Here is a 17,370-nt window from a genome sequence, read left to right on the forward strand (position 1 = left end):
GCAGTGAAGTAATTAAAAACTGGAAGACAGCTAACTGTTTTCTCCAACCATTTTCTTTAAGCTGTTACCTCTAACCTGTAATAGAAAAACTGACTTTCAATTTAGTCCAAGATGGAGGACGGGAAAAATTTCTGACTGTAACAGCTGCTCATTTTTTTGAGGTATTTTAGGTGTTGGAGGTGATTTCCTTAAATTCCAGAAGCAGCAATCACTTTTATATGCTGTTGCATTGTTTTGGAACTTTGGGAAAAAAAAGTCAAAACAACAGAACTTTTCAAAGGGAGAAGGATAGACAAAGGAAGCACATGGTGAGGTCAGTGCAGGGGAGAGGGAGAGAGAGAGAGAGAAAGAAACCCACATTGCTAACTGACAGAGTTAGCAGTTACTGCCTTCGCTGTTGAATTCACATATCGCTGGACATCGGAGTATGGGAAAATTAAAAAACAGTGAAATTCACAACTGATCTTGGAGGAACCTCTTGGGAGAGGTCACTGCACAGAAACAGATTAGTGGATGTTTTAACCGTGGTCTTAAAATAAGTCTGCAATAGTGAGTAGAGTGGGATCTTTCTTGATTATATGTTTTATTGAGCTATGTCTCTTAATTAAACTTGAACTATAAGCCATAAGTATTAATTTAACCTGAGCAGTGTTTTGTAGAGGAATAAGACAGAGCTATTTTCTGGGTCTGTAGATTGAAAGAAGCAAAAATTGGCCTTCAGTAGAGTGATATGCTCTTCTTGTCAGATGTGGGAGTTTAGGGAGAGTTTATGGGTTACTGGGAATTTTATCTGCAATAAATGCCGTTGGTTGTGAATCCTATCCGATCAAATGGATCGGTTGGAGAGGCAGTTAGAGTCAAGGAGGAATTTGCAAGAGCAAGGGGGTGTGATGGATGGCAGTTATAGGAAAGGGGGAGAGTCTCAGATACAGTCACATTGATGGGTTAACTCCAGGAAAGGTTAGAGAGGTAGGCAGGTAGTGCAGGACTCTTCTGTGGCTATCCTTATTTCAAACAAGTATTCTGTTTTGGAGAATGTAGGGGGTGATGGATTCTCAGGGGAACGTAGCACAAACAGCCAAGTTTCTGGTAATGAAACTGGCTCTAATGTAATGGGAGGTACGTCATGTTCCAAGTTATCGATTGTGTTAAGGAACTCTCTAGTCCGAGGTACAGACAGATGTTTCTGTGGCCAGCAGCGAAAAATCAGAATATGTGTTGCTTCCCTGGTGCCAGGATCAAGGATGTCTCAGAAAGGGTGCAGAATATTCTGAAGAGGGGCCAGCAGGATGTCATTGTATGCATTGGAACCAACGACGTAGGAAGGGAAAAGATTGAGATTATGAAGGGCGATGACAGAGAGTTAGGCAGGAATTTAAAAAGGAGGTCCTCAAGAATATTAATATCTGCTTAACTCCTGGTGCTATGAGCTAGTGAGAACAGGAAGAGGACGATAGAGCAGATGAATGCATGGCTGACGAGCTGGTGTATGGGAGAAGGATTCACATTTTTGGATCGTTTCAAGCTGTTTTGTAGTAGAAGTGATCTGTACAAGAAGGACTGATTGCACCTAAATTGGAAGGGAACTAATATACTGGCAGGGAGATTTGCTAGAGCTGCTCGGGATGATTTAAACTAGTAAGGGAGGAGGAGGAGTGGCATTTTTGATAAGGGATAGCATTACAACTGTACTGAGGGAGGATATTCCTGGAAATACATCCAGTGAAGTTATTTGGGTGGAACTGAGAAAGAAGAAAGGGTTGAACACTTATTCGGATTGTATTGTAGACCCCCTAATAGAGGGAAATTGAGAAACAAATTTGTAAGGAGATCTCAGTTATCTGTAAGAATAGTAGGGTGGTTATGGTAGGGGATTTTAACTTTCCAAACTGGGACTGCCACAGTGTTAAGGATTTAGATGGAGAAGAATTTAAGTGTGTACAAGAAAATTTTCTGATTCAGTATGTGGATGTACCTACTAGAGAAGATGCAAAACTTGACCTACTCTTGGGAAATAGGGCAGGGCAGGTGTCTGAGGTGTCAGTGAGGGAGCATTTTGGGGCCAGCGACCATAATTCTATTAGATTTAAAATAATGATGAAAGGATGGACTAGATCTAAAAGTTGAAGTTCTAAATTGGAGAAAGGCCAATTTTGACAGTATTAGGCAAGAACTTTTGAAAGCTGATTGGGGGCAGATGTTTGCAGGTAAAGGGACGGCTGGAAAATGGGAAGCCTTCAGAAATGAGATATTGAGAATCCAGAGAAAGTATATTCCTGTCAGGGTGAAAGGAAAGGCTAGTAGGTGTAGGGAATGCTGGATGACTAACGAAATTGAAGGTTTAGTTAAGAAAAAGAAGGAAGCATATGTCAGGAATAGACAGGACAGAGTGGCTCTTTAGAAGAGTATAAAGGCAGTAAGAGTATAGTTAAGAGGGAAATCAGGAGGGCAAAAAGGGGACATGAGATAGCTTTGGCAAATAGAGTTAAGGAGAATCCTACAAATACATTAAAGACAAAAGGGTAACTAGGGAGAGAATGGGGCCCCTCAAAGATCAGCAAGGCGGCCTTTGTGTGGAGCTACAGGAGATGGGGAAGATACTAAACAAGTACTTTGCATTAGCATTTACTGTGGAAAAGGACATGGAAGATATAGACTGTAGGGAAATAGATGGTGACATTTTGAAAAATGTCCATATTACAGAGGATGAAGTGCTAGCTTTCTTAAAATGCATAAAAGTGGATAAATCTCCAGGTCCTGGTCAGGTGTACCCTAGAACTCTGTGGGACGCTAGGGACATGATTGCTGGGCATTATACTGAGATATTTATATCATCAATAGTCACAGGTGAGGTGCCGGATGACTTGAGGTCGGCTAACATGGTGCCAGTATTTAAGAAAGGTGGTAAGGATAGTTCAGGGAACTATAGACCAGTGAGCCTGACATCAATACTGGGCAAGTTGTTGGAGGGAATCCTGAGGGACAGGATGTACATATATTTGGAAAGGCAAGGACTGATGGGGGATAGTCAACATGGCTTTGTGTGTGGTGAAGCATGTCTCACAAACTTGATTGTTTTTTTTGAAGAAGTAACAAAGAGGATTGATGAGAGCAGAATGGTGGACGTGATCTCTATGGACTTCAGTAAGGCATTTGACAAGGTTCCCCATGGGAGACTGATTAGCAAGGTTAGATCTCATGGAATGCAGGGAGAACTAGCCATTTGACTACAAAACTGGCTCAAAGGTAGAAGACAGAGGGTGGTGCTGGAGGGTTGTTTTTCAGACTGGAGGCCTGTGACCAGTGGAGCGCCACAAGGATCGGTGCTGGGTCCTTCATTACTTATATAAATGATTGGGATATGAGCACAAGAGGTATAGTTAATAATTTTGCAGATGACACCAAAATTGGAGGTGTTGTGGACAGCGAAGAAGGTTATCTTGGATTACAACGGGATCTCGATCAAATGGGCCAGTGGGCTGAGAAGTGGCAGATGGAGTTTAATTCAGATAAATGTGAGGCGCTGCATTTTGGGAAAGCAAATCTTAGCAGGACTTATGAGGTCCTCAGGAGTGTTGTTGAACAAAGAGACTTTGAAGTGCAGGTTCATAGCTCCTTGAAAGTGGAACTGCAGGTAGGTAGGATAGTGAAGAAGGTGTTTAGTATGGTTTCTTTTATTGGTCAGAGTATTGAGTACAGGAGTTGGGAGGTCATGTTGCGGCTGTACAAGACATTGCTTAGGCCACTGTTGGAATATTGCGTGTAGTTCTGGTCTCCTTCCTATCGGAAGGATAATGTGGAACTTAAAAGGGTTCAGAAAAGATTTATAAGGATGTTGCCAGGGTTGGAGGATTTGAACTATAGGGAGAAGTTGAATAGGCTTGGGGCTGTTTTCCCTGGAGCATCGAAGGCTGAGGGGTGACCTTGTGAAGATTTATAAAACCATGAGGGGCATGGATAGGATAAATAGACAAAAGTCTTTTCCCTGGGGTGGGGGAGTCCAGAACTAGAGGGCATAGGTTTAGGGTGAGAGAGGAAAAATATAAAAGAGACCTAAGGGGCAATGTTTTCACGCAGAGGGTGGTACGTGCATGGAATGAGCTGCCAGAGGAAGTGGTGGAGGCTGGTACAATTGCAACGTTTAAAAGGCATTTGGATGGGCATATGAATTAGGGTTTTGGAGGGAAGTGGGCCAGGTGCTGGCAGGTGGGACTAGATTGGATTGGGATATCTGGTCGGCATGGACGAGTTGGACCGAAGGGTCTCTTTCCGTGCTGTACATCTCTATGACTCTATAACTGATAGGACTTAGATAGGAAAACTGGACATCAGAAGGATTTAGAAGCAAAAGGGACACGTCATCAAATCTCCTGGACTGATGATACTGTATTTCTCAGTATTTACCCTCCATCCATCATAACTTTACTTTTGTTTGTCTATGTATGCCTGCATCTGTGTAGTGGTTTAGGAGGGTGATACTTAGAGTTAGAAGTTGACTGTTCACATTTTGTTTTTCTGGGTTTCAAACTGATTTATATGTAGCAAATTGTAGTTAAGTACAGAAACCTGGTAAGTGTTTTTTGTTGACCGTAGTCCACCAGACAGGTAAACTGGGGCACTTTGAGTAATTTGATTAAAGTCTTGAACTGTTGTGATGAATTTGTGAGTTGTGGGGCTTGACTATCAGCGTACTGTTCCCAAATGGATCATGACAAGAGTTTGGAGAATCATCTCTGATGATTTTGAAACAAAGGCAACATAGATTTAGGTGTAGTATTAGTAAGTGATAAAGGATTAAAAGGAACACCGGGTTTGGTACTACAAAAGCAAATGACATTGAAAACTGCTAGAAACTCCTCCAGGTGGCACCATTGCACCTGACAAGCTTGAAGCAGATTATAAAGGCAGGCTTAATGCATTGGCAAGTAAGTTGGAAGTGGAAATGCTTAGAAAACAGACATAATCAAAGGGCTGTCATGGAACCGGTTCATATTGAGTTTCAATTGAAATAGCTTAAGCATGAGGAAAATCTTAAAGCAACTCCAAATAGAAAAAAACTAGCTGGAGCAGAATTCCAAAGAACTGAGGAGCTGTTAGGAACTCCAAAAGTCATTGGAAATGAAAAAAAGATGAAAATTGAATTTAAGAAGCTGGAACTAGAGTTGCAAGCAAGAAAGGGGGGAAAGAATTTTAGGCTTAAAATGATGCAGGTTTTTAAACAAAAACAGAAACTGAACAGAGCTGTGTTAGGAAGTATCCAAATCATAACCTGGAATCCAGTGAGGAAATGTTTAACTTTGTACAGGGCCGACCAAAGTTTGAGGAGAAGGATGTGGAGGCATTCGTTTACTCTTTTGAGAAAAGAGTGAGAGGTTATTTGGCTAAAGAAATGCTGGGATATTGCCCATTCAAAGTAAATTGACAAGTAAAACACAGAAAATTTATGCTTCACCATCTGAGGGCATTTCTAGGGGTTATGAAGCTGTAGAAACAACTAGGAGAAAGTGAGTTCTGCAGATGCTGGAGATCAGAGCTGAAAGCGTGTTGCTGGAAAAACGCAGCAGGTCAGGCAGCATCCAAGGAACAGGAGAATTGACGTTTCGGGCATGAGCCCTTCTTCAGGAATGAGGAGAGTGTGCCAAGCAGGCTAAGATAAAAGGTAGGGAGGAGGGACTTGGGGGAGGGGTGTTGGAAATGCGATAGGTGAAAGGAGGTTAAGGTGAGGGTGATAGGCCGGAGTGGGGGTGGGGGCGGAGAGGTCAGAAAGAAGATTGCAGGTTCGGAAGGTGGTGCTGAGTTCGAGGGTTGGGACTGAGACAAGGTGGGGGGAGGGGAAATGAGGAAACTGGAGCTGAAGAGCTTCTGGGCAGAGGAGATGACCTGGGATATGCAGTGAGAGAGAGACTCACTGAAATCCTTGTAGGGGGAGGAAGAGAGCTTCTTCAAGGAAGACACCCTTGCAAGAGGATTCGCAGTAGGTTAAAATCTTCTAGGAGAAAGTGAGAACTGCAGATGCTGAAGATCAGAGCTGGGTGTATATGAGTTAATACCTGAGCTATGTAGGTAACAGTTTTGGTACTTAACTAAACAGCCTGGGCAAACCTGCACTGAATTTGGAACGTTAAGTAATTTTGACGAATGGGTACAAGCATTAGAAGGTAAAACAATGCTCTCTAAAGATTTTCTTGGATGAATTAATAAAACTTGTTTTTCAGCATTACAAATGCTCTCTAAAGATTTTCTTGGATGAATTAATAAAACTTGTTTTTCAGCATTACAAAAAGTAAAGGGTTGCAGCTGCTACGCAGGTAGCAGTAATGGCTAATGATTAAGAACTGATCCATAAAATTAAACCTTTTTCCTGTCATCCTCCTAAATCAGAAAGGGAAAGAAAGTAAATCTGTGAAAGGCAGATGAGTAATCGGGATAATGAGTGGATAGTTGGGAATGCTGTAAGATATCCTCTGGTTAGAGAGGAAAGTACTGACAGTGGAAGTGAAAATCGAAGGACATAGTGTTTCTATTATGACAGTGGGATGCATTCATTGACAATTCTAGAGGTTGCAAGGGAAGCTTATGAGACTTACTGAGAGTCCAAAAGAGAAACTCAAAAAGAAGATGGCACGGATCAAAAGATATTGCAACTATAATCAAAAGATCTGAGGAAACACTGTTGTAAAAGCAGCAAGAGTCATTAGGGAAGATGAGATATAAAAACAATTTTGGTCTGAAGGAAAGATTGCTTCAAATAATACAGTCAAATCCATAGCTATATTAAGAGACACAAGATCTACACAAAGCCCTACTGAGAAGGATTTAGCTTTCTCCAAGTCCTCAAATGGGATAAGTGAAGATTATCCTGGTTCCTTTGTACAAAGTCTAATTGACTGTGCCTTGTTGTTTGGACCAGTGGTAGTCAGAGTTGTTAAAAAGTTAACCATGGAAAATGTTGATTTATTCCAGGGGAATGATTTGGCAGGCGTGAAAATGATGGCTTCGCCTATAATCATGGAAAGTCCAAGTGAGGATAAAGAGATGGAACAGTTACAAGAACAGGCTTCATTCTGTTGTGGTAAAAACAATGACTGCAGATGCTGGAAAGCAAATACTGGATTAGTGGTGCTGGAAGAGCACAGCAGTTCAGGTAGCATCCAACGAGCAGCGAAATCGACGTTTAGGGCAAAAGCCCATCCTGATGAAGGGCTTTTGCCCGAAATGTCGATTTCGCTGCTCGTTGGATGCTGCCTGAAGTGCTGTGCTCTTCCAGCACCACTAATCCAGTATTCATTCTGTTGTGTTGTGACCTCAATTAGGTGTTAGGGTGGCTGAAACCCTTATTTACGAATGAGGATAGTTCAAAGGAAGTGTTTGTCTTCATTCATTAGTTGAGGCTGAAAATAGATCTGGATGTAAATAAGCTTGCAAGGCCCCTTATACTGAAGCTGGAGGAGGTGTGGAGTACTATTACATTAATAATTGAGTTCTAATAAGGAATTGGAAGCACCCTGACAGACTTAGATGAAGAATAGACTGTTGTTTATCAAACTGTGGGACTGTCCAGTTATCTTAAGGAGATATTGCAAGTGGCATATGAAGTTCCTGTGACAGGACGTGTAGAATATGGAAAATGTGAGTATTGATAATCAGGCATTTTACCTGGTTGAGAGTTTGTAAGGACATAGTGCAATTCCTGGGAAAAACATATGTCCAGCAGTAAGTAAACCTCAACATTGTAATTAAACTAACATCTTTAATACCAATGCTATTTTTTTGAAGTTGCATGTTACTACATTGTATAAGATCATTATCAATAATGAAAGTCGGATACTTGTACATCCTTACAATTATGAATGTGATCTATCAATTTCTAGAAGCTATTCCTTTCAGGATAATTATAGCTAATGTAGTAGTAGAAAATTTGACTTTTTTTCACTCATTGTGGCCTACCAGGCACCATTTGCAGTTTTGGTATATAACAATTGAAGTCAATTGCAAATTATTTGCAAATACAGGAGCTTTGCAGATATACCATCAGACTCTCAAAACCACGATTAAGACATACTGTGATGCACACTTACACGATTGGGAGAAACTACTAGATTTTCTACCATATATTCCCCAAATCGATCTTTGGGTTTAGTCCATTTGAATTGATCCTGGCTGTAAGAGGTCTGCTAAAATGTTTTAAGGAGAAGTTCTCAAGACAAAATAGTCACGGGTGAGGTGCCAGAAGACTGGAAGTTAGCCAACGTGGTGCCATTATTTAAGAAAGGTGGTAAGGAAAAGCCAAGGAACTATAGACTGGTGAGCCTGACATCAGTGGTGGGCAAGTTGTTGGAGGGGATTCTGAGGGAGAGGCTTGACATGTATTTAGAAAGGTAGGGACTGATCAGGGATAGTCAGCATGGCTTTGTGCATGGGAAATTGTGTCTCACTAATTTTTTTTAAGAAGTGACAATGAGGATTCGTGAAGGCAGAGCAGTGGAAGCAAGGTTTGAGAAGATTTGTAGCTCAGGTTGTGGTTTTGGATGTAGGTTTGCTTGCTGAGCTGGAAGGTTCATTTCCAGACATTTCGTTACCCTACTAGGCAACATCTTCAGTAGGCCTCAGGCGAAGCAATGCTGAAAATACCTGCTTTCTATTTATATGTTTGGGTTTCTTTGGGTTGGTGATGTCATTTCCTGTGGTGAAATCGCTTCCTGTTCTTTTTCTTAGGGGGTGGTAGATGGGGTTTAACTCGATGTGTTTGTTGATAAAGTTCTGGTTGGAATGCTATGCTTCTAGGAATTCTCGTGCGTGTCTTTGTTTGGCTTGTCCTAGGGTGGATGTGTTGTCCCATTCGAAGTGGTGTCCTTCCTCATCCGTATGTGAGGATACTAGTGAGAGGGTCATGTCTTTTTGTAGATAGTTGATGTTCATGTATCCTGGTGGCTAGTTTTCTGCCTGTTTGTCCAATGTAGTGTTTGTTACAGTCCTTCCTTCTACAGAAAAACAACACATACAGACCAAATATTGAACTACAGAAGCAATCATCCCGACACCCACAAGCGAAGCTGCATCAGAACATTATTTCAAATTGCACACTGAAGACCCACTGAAGATGTTACCTAGTAGGGTAACAAAACGTCTGGGAATGAACCTTCCAGCTCAGTGAGCCAACACACATTGCAGCATAGAGGAACTACACAGAGCAGAGGAAAATCACCAATACTGTGTATTCAAAAAGGATGGGTACCCAATGAACACAGTCCGCTGATTTCTCAGCAACAAACCCAAAGAAGCAGACAAAACACGTCCAGAAACCCTAGCCATTCTCCCCTACATCAAAGACTTCTCGGAAGTGACTGCCAGACTACTCTGACCCCTTGGCATCATGGTAGCCCACAAACCCACGAATACACTAAACAGCAGCTAATGAACTTGAAAGACCCTATACAGACAATGAGCAAAACTAACATCATTTACAAAGTACCATGCAAGGACTGTAACAAACACTACATTGGACAAACAGACAGAAAACTAGCCACTAGGATACATGAGCATCAACTAGCTACAAAAATACATGACCCTCTCTCACTAGTATCCTCACATACAGATGAGAAAGGAACCACTTCGATTGGGACAACACATCCATCGTAGGACAAGCCAAACAAAGACACACATAAGAATTCCTAGAACCATAGCATTCTAACTGGAACTCTATGAATAAACACATCGAGTTAAACCCCATCTACCACCCCGAGAAAAGGAACATGAAGTGATTTCACCACAGGAAATGACATCACCAACCCAAAGAAACACAAACATATAAATAGAAAGCAGGAATTTTCAGCATTGCTTCGCCTGAGGCCCACTGAAGATATTACCTAGTAGGGTAACGAAACGTCTGGAAATGAAGCTTCCAGATCAGCGAGCAAACCTACATCCAGAGCAGTGGAAGTTGTCCATATGGACTTGAGTAAGGCAAGGTCCTGTATGGTAGAGTGGCAAACAGGGTTAGACCACATAGAAAACAGGAAGAACAAGGGTGGTGTGTGTATGGAATGAACTGCCAGAGGAAGGATTTGAGCTTGCTGCAGTTACAACGTTTAACAGGCATCGGATGGGTATATGAAAAGCAAGGATTTGTAGAGATATGGGCTAAATGCTGGCAAATGGAAGTAGATTAATTTAGGATATTTGGATGGCATGGACATGTTGGACCAAGGGGTCTGTTTCTATGGTGCACATCTCTGTGACAAAAAGATGAATCCTCATTGTTTAGATTACATGTCCATCTTTCTAGAAAGATGCACAGGAGCATTTAATAGTTTTACAGGGAAAGCACAAATATGTTACAATGAGAATGATTCAAGATTTGGAGATGCCGGTGTTGAACTGGGGTGTACAAAGTTAAAAATCTTATAACACCAGGTTATAGTCCAACAGGTTTAATTGGAAGCACTAGCTTTCAGAGCGTCACTCCTTCCTGATGAAAGATTCAAATGAGAGTAGTGGTATGGTTGCCTTTGCAATGTGAAGTGTATGAAAACATTGATCCATATAAGATGGTTAAGATAGTTAGTAAAATAACTTAGAGTAGTCCTGATTTTAAGAAGAAGAATTGGTTATGTCACACAAAGATGTTGAAACTGTCATTGCTGAAAACAGGATAAGGAGGTGCAAGTGTGTCAAATGGTAAGTATAGTGGAAGATGACGATGACAATAAGAACACAGTAAAGGGAAAGGTAAACAGTTCTTAAAGGGAACCTCCAACAATTTGATCAGACAGTACATTAATACTGGGGTAGCTGGACACTGTTCTCCTAATTAGAGAAATGAAACAGAAGGTACTATTAGAACTACTGAAGAAGTATCAGGAAGTCTGTACTTAATTAGCTAAGCATGACGTAGACATGAGAGAGTCAGTACTGATAATGTAACATCCTCATCAGTTGAGGTCAGAAAAATAAAACTCAGGTGGAAACAGAGATTCCAAACATAGTGAAACATGTCTGGATTGAACCTAGCCAAAGCAGCTAGAGTTGACTTGTTGTGTTGGTTTTTAAACTGGTTAGATCAATAAAATTCTAGATATGCTATGGAAAAATAAATGCAGTCACAAAAACCAATCTGTATCCCATTTCATAATTTAGAAGATAATACCTATGATTGGTCTATTGAAAGGGTGCTGGTAGGTATCATTAACGTCAAGGGTTTGAATATCAGCTTTTGTTACAACAAATGAGTTATATCAATGTCAAGTTATGCCTTTTGGGGTTTAAAAATATCCCAGCTACATTCCAACGACTGAATCAAGTTGTAGCTGAAATACCTGTTAGTGAATTTATTTAGATGATGTCATATTACACAGTAGTATGTGGGAAGAGCGCATAAGGCAATTTGAAGACCTGTTAAAAGCAATTGCAGTTAGCTGGCTTAGTAATAAATTTAGCATTAAGCACTTTCTCAAAAGCAAAAGTAACTTACTGAGACAAATCATAGAACAAGGACAAGTGTTGCTGAGCACAGCAAATTTGATGGCTCCAATAGAATTCTTTGTTCCTGAAACTAAATGGGAAATCATAAGCTTTCTAAGAACTAAACCAGTATCAGAGAAAGGACTCTGAGTGAAAAAGAGACTCTTGAAGTAATCTACACTAACCACAATTCATCACACACATTGAAAACTTTAAAACTTGAAATGCGACACTATTCGGATGGAGTCCATTGTTTTATTCCTTTAATGAAAGATTAGTTAGAAGCTGGAAAAGATAATGCAATTACATTGTCCCCACATAAATGGTGGAGTAAGTTGAACATTTTAGGAATAGGTTAAATATTGTATATGTGGGGGGAGGAAGGATGTAAGTTTTGTGTTTTGTTTATGTGTCACATACATTGTGATGAAACACGTTTGAAATGGCATTTCAGCTCAAAGGTCAAGGCAGTTAAAGCCCATCTTCTTCTTCTTCTTTATTTTTGGATTGTGAACCAAAATGGGAAAGGAAATGCTTTAAACATAAGACTATGAAAAACATTGCTGCATTTGTGAAACCAAGTTACTGGAATTCACTGTGAGTTGTGTTTACACCGTCGCTTAATTCAAGCAGTGGAGGAAAATGTTTGAGACCCAATGGCACTGTGGGTATGTGCACAAAATAAGCTTCTCTCAGAGGTAGACTGGCGATTTTATTTTCAGTTAGAACCAATTATATGGGCTAGGAGTCATCGTGATGACAACAACTCTCAGATTGACTAACGAGCAGGTGAACAGCTTGTGTGTCAACAATACAGGCAGAAGATTGGGAGACTGCAAGAGACAGCATCTCTCCTCTCTCTGCAGTGAAATAACCAGAAAACTGAAAGACAGCTAGCTATTCTCTCGCACTATTGTTGTTGCCTCTAGCCAAAAACTGAAAAACTAATGAACCTGCCATCTGCCATCTGCCCTGCATTTTCAGCAAAAAACTGAAATCTGAAATCAGAAGGACTTGGAAGAAGCAAAAGAGGCACCTCACCAAATCCTGTGTACTGGTGCTTTTGAATTGAGTTTCTCTCCACTTGTCGGTGTCTGCCTACGTGGGTGTAAGGGCTTAGAAAGGAGGTAAAGCTTAAACTAGCAGAGTTATAGAATTCTGTCTCATGTTTCTCTTCTGCATGGACTTCCAACCTCTTTGTGTGGCAGAGAATTTTGGAGCTGTGAGTCAGTGCTGCAATCCATGCTGATCACTGTGCACAGGAGAAAGTGAGGACTGCAGATGCTGGAGATCAGAGTCAAGAGTGTAGTGCTGGAAAAGCACAGCAGGTCAGGTAGCATCCAAGGAACAGGAGAATGAACATTTTGGGCATTGGCTCTTCATCATGAATGAAAGGCCTGACCTGCTGTGTTTTTCCAGTACCACACTCTCGACTCTGATCACTGTATACAAAATGTTATTGCATAGCTTAGAGGGAACATTAGTTATAATTTGTTAATTCATGTTTTGTTTTCCTGTGGTTCAAACATTTCTGTGGAAAAAAAGCTAGATATATAGAAAACTGCTAAGTGTTTTTTTGTTAACCTTAATCCAACAGACAGATAAACTGGGCCACTGAGTAATTTCATTAAATCTTGAACTGTTGTGATGACTCCAGGAGGGGTGGGGCTTAACTGTCAGCACATTTTCCCAATTGGGTCATGAGAAGGTTAAGGAGAAACACACGAAGTGCCTCCTTGAAAGCACTGGCCTAAGCAGTATATGTAAAAGCACACTAAAGTACCCCTTGAAATAAGACTTGCAATTAATAAAGAATCTATAAAAGCTACATAAGTTCCTGCATTGGGGAAATGAGCAAATAATTGACATGGTATAGGTGAGTGTATAGTGATGCTGATAATGAGTTACATAACTAGACCTATGTAATTTGAATTTTTTATCCGTCCATTTGTGTGCCACTGCAAACTTGAGCTGACCATTTCTAATTACACTTTTCCCTCTTTTTGGTTACTTTTCACTTTACCCTTCTTAGATCCTTTCCTGTTTCCTGGTCTGATATTCTGTTCTTTCAAGGCCCCATCCCATCCCTTCAGTACTGTTGACTTTTCTCATCTCTTACTAACATAAGAAGCTTGACTTCCTTTTAATTATAGTCACCCTTTGTGCTTCCTGGAGCAACCACCAGAAGGTATAGTGAAGCAATTGTCATTATTTCCTTACACTAGCAATCCCAACTGCCCAATTCTATTCTCTAGTTTACCTTTAGCACTCAGTGAACTTGCCAGGCAGAATATTGTCAATCCCCTCCTCGTTCATGTCATCTCTTTCTTTGTCAACCTGTGGATTTGCTATCACTGCATCTCTTTCCCATCTCCCTGCAGAATGATGTCCAGTTCTGAACAATGTCCTTGACTTCTAATAACTTGCTGTGGACAACTACATCAACATTATAGCCATACTTGAATTCTGCCTGAGAGGTGAGGACACCAGTGAAGCTTTCACTCCTTTGCTGTATCTGCCACCATTTGTCCCAGGCCGTCAGTCACAATGTGACTTTTACTGCAAAATCATATTTTGATTTATCCTCCCCGTCATCTGGAATTCTCTCTTCCTCTGAACATCTCCACTGGTTCCGATGTCTCACCTCTTATTTAAAATCTTCGCTTATGAAAATACTGAGCTTTCTTCATTTTTTTTCCTTCAGTTTCTGTCCTGAGTGACTTCTTATTCTTTCTGAAATTGATTTCCATCTTAATTTGTCATGTGCTAGCTCTCCTCTGAGTTCACTGTCTTCTATGCTCCTTTCATACTTGACACTCCATATTCAGGAGAAAGTGAGGACTGCAGATGCTGGAGATCAGAGCTGAAAAATGTGTTGCTGGAAAAGCGCAACAGGTCAGGCAGCATCCGTCGATTCTCCTGCTCCTTGGATGCTGCCTGACCTGCTGCGCTTTTCCAGCAATACACTTTTCAATTCCATATTCAGTCATCCTTAACCTTCCCATCTAACTGCTCCCACCATGTAAATCATAGGACCATCATTGCTGACTTTCTTACCTCTGCCCCAATTTCCCTTTCCCTCCCAAACCCACTTTCTTCTGAATCCAACCACTTAACAACTGCACTTCAGAATCCCAGCTTGCTGTCACAATGTTCTACCATTGTCTTAGTTACCATAAAAATATATACTTCCTCTCACTCATTCCCTTAGTATCACCCTCACCTCTACTCCAAAGAACTCTAACTTGTACTGTTATGAAGGACACATTATTTAACTATTCACTGATCTAGTTGGACGCAAACTACTATCTGTCATTTGCCAAATGAGAAATAAATGCACATTATATTAGGCTCATCCTAGAATTAAAAGATAATTCTGTTTTTTTTTCTTTACTGCTAATTGCTGATTTAAACATCTTTTCCCATTTTTTTACCCTCACCTCCAAAAAAGTGCAAAAGGCTCAAGGACTAGTTCAACACTCAGATTGAGAACATTTAACCAGCTGCATGTGCCACTTCCCCTTCTTTCTTAGCCTACCAGGACAAACTTCTTTGAAGGTTCTTCCCTATGGTATTCCTCAACCGACATCCTACTTTAGTTTCTTTCCAATCTGCCCTTGTGCTCCCTCTGAGCTTATTTTCTTCATGCGTTCCAAACCACCATCTCCCCCACTGCCACCAAATCCACACTATTTCTCATGAACTGTTGACTATTTAACTTACCTCCTTGAATCCTTAACTGATATTATTGATGGTTATGTTTCCCTATCCTTCAGATCTTCTCAACAGCTAACCTTTTATCCCATTCTTGTAAACTGCCACTCCATCCCCCTTTCCTCTCATCAGCCCATTCTGGGCCTTTAATGTTGCAAATCAGTTCCTCTGTTTCCTGAAACTCTGTGTTTGAATTTACCCATTAAGACTCCTCTCTCTGTCACAGTATTGAAAAGACTCCTGTCAAAGTCACAAATAACAAATCACACATGACTGAGAAAGGTAAACTATCCCTTTATACCTGGCTGCAGCCTTTGACACAGTTGAACACATCATCTTCTTCCAGTGATTCTCCATATTAGATTAGGTTACTTACAGTGTGGAAACAGGCCCTTCGGCCCAACAAGTCCACACCGACCCGCAATGCACCCAGACCCATATTGTCCAACTGTGTAGGAATGCACTAGAGCCATTGCATCTTATCTCTGCTGTCATAGCCACCTGCTGTGGCTTTTCTTTCTAATCATGCAATATTGCTGATATTTTTGGCACCTTTCTACATCTTATGTAATAACTGCTCCTTCATGACATCATCTGAAAACACACTTTTGCTTCCACATATATTTATGGACTGTATCCATTTGATCTTTCATCCACCTTTCTCAACCCCTGCATTATCTTTAAATTGTCAGATTACTTCACAAAGATGAACCTATTTGCATTAATTGGTTACTTACAGTTTACTTAAGGAGGTTTTAGGGGGTAAGTAATTTAGATATTTGTAGGCAATATCAGGCAAGTTCTGAGGCGCCAACAAACTCGATAAACACAGCTACTAGGCTAACATTAGATGAACATATGTCTTTGTTGCAGTTGATATTTTTGTGATTTATGCCAAGTTAATTTTTTTTCTAAATGCTGCATGATTCTATCTCCAAGAAGTTTAAGAAATATATGAAAGAAATTAACAATGTTGGATTCAGATGGTATTACATTTTCCTAAGAAATTTAAATCATATCTAAACAAATACCATTTTGAAAGAGTTTTGAGAAGTACTAGAATAAAAACAATTTTGCAAGCATAATTCAATGAGAAATGGAGGTTTAATGGAAGACTTTTTTTCTGTAGGTGTATATCTCCACCAGTTCCTGCACTGAGGAACAAACCTCTCCAAATAGAGCAGAAGGAGCTCCATTCAATTCCAAACATGAATGCAGGCGAATGGTGCCAAAGGGCTCTATTTGCTAATGAATCAGACAATGACAGACCACCATCATCAAACTTTGTTCCTTATGTGCGCACAGATGAGGTGTACCATTTGGATCCTGATGCACCACTGTCAAGGCCTTCAACAAATGACCCACAATACAAACATTTCAATGGTATTTATGTAGCCTTGTTTTTCACTTAGGGAGCTCATTTAAAAAGTGGTGAACATTGTACCTCTAAGCACAGATATCTGCTATAGCTCTGGCTTCTATTTCTCAATTTGTTTCATTCTTAAAACTGCTATGGTTTGAAGTCTTTCCCTTGCCTTAATGTGCTAAAATAGTATTTTTTCAGCAGATCTCTTAAAATGTTCACTGTGACTTGCAGTAAATTCTGGATCTTGAAAGAAATCCTGTTTAACAAACCATGCACTGTTGGATCTTTTCTATTTTAGAACATACGTAAATTGGAAGACGTTTTGTGGGTTAATACTTACAGGTGAATGCATGTAGTCATCGTTAAGATGATAGATGTGAATCTAGGAAACTGTGTAAGTCCTGTTTTAACAAATATATCCAAATTTTCTGTATCATCTTTTGTTTCGGTTACAGATCACTTTCAGCAGCAAAACTATAACTCAGACCATTCAAGAGATCCTCTCCTGAACCCTGATTTGGTGAGAAACAGGGAACGACAACAAGCTATTCTCAAAGGTCTTTCTGAGCTTCGCCAGGTAATACTTAATCAATAAATTGATTCTGATACATTATATAAATTTTAAAATTTGTATACAAGTAGCCTTGCTTCTTGCAAACTGTTAATTCATTGCTTTATGCCAAACCAAATATGTAGCTGCCATCTTGATTGGTGTCTGTAGTGGCTTCCCAGTCCTATAAGTTTTTGTACTTCAACTTGACACAGACTAATGTCTCCCTATCTCCACCTTCCACCAATTGTAGCTCAGTCCCCTCCCTGGTACACAGGGT

At 40.4% G+C, this 17,370-nt stretch overlaps 1 protein-coding gene across 2 annotated transcripts in view; it reads left to right on the top strand.

Annotated features, from left to right (window-relative positions):
- ccdc66 (coiled-coil domain containing 66) overlaps positions 1–17,370 on the top strand; it is a 78,821-nt gene that overhangs the window by 59,616 nt on the left and 1,835 nt on the right. For both annotated transcript variants that reach the window (XM_072582328.1, XM_072582327.1), the window contains 2 exons: positions 16,304–16,557; positions 16,996–17,117. In XM_072582328.1, the coding sequence (XP_072438429.1) occupies positions 16,304–16,557; positions 16,996–17,117 (376 nt within the window). The remainder of the gene's footprint in view (positions 1–16,303; positions 16,558–16,995; positions 17,118–17,370) is intronic.

Source organism: Chiloscyllium punctatum, chromosome 12 (genome assembly GCF_047496795.1).
Source record: "Chiloscyllium punctatum isolate Juve2018m chromosome 12, sChiPun1.3, whole genome shotgun sequence".
In the NCBI taxonomy this organism is placed as follows: Eukaryota; Metazoa; Chordata; class Chondrichthyes; order Orectolobiformes; family Hemiscylliidae; genus Chiloscyllium; species Chiloscyllium punctatum.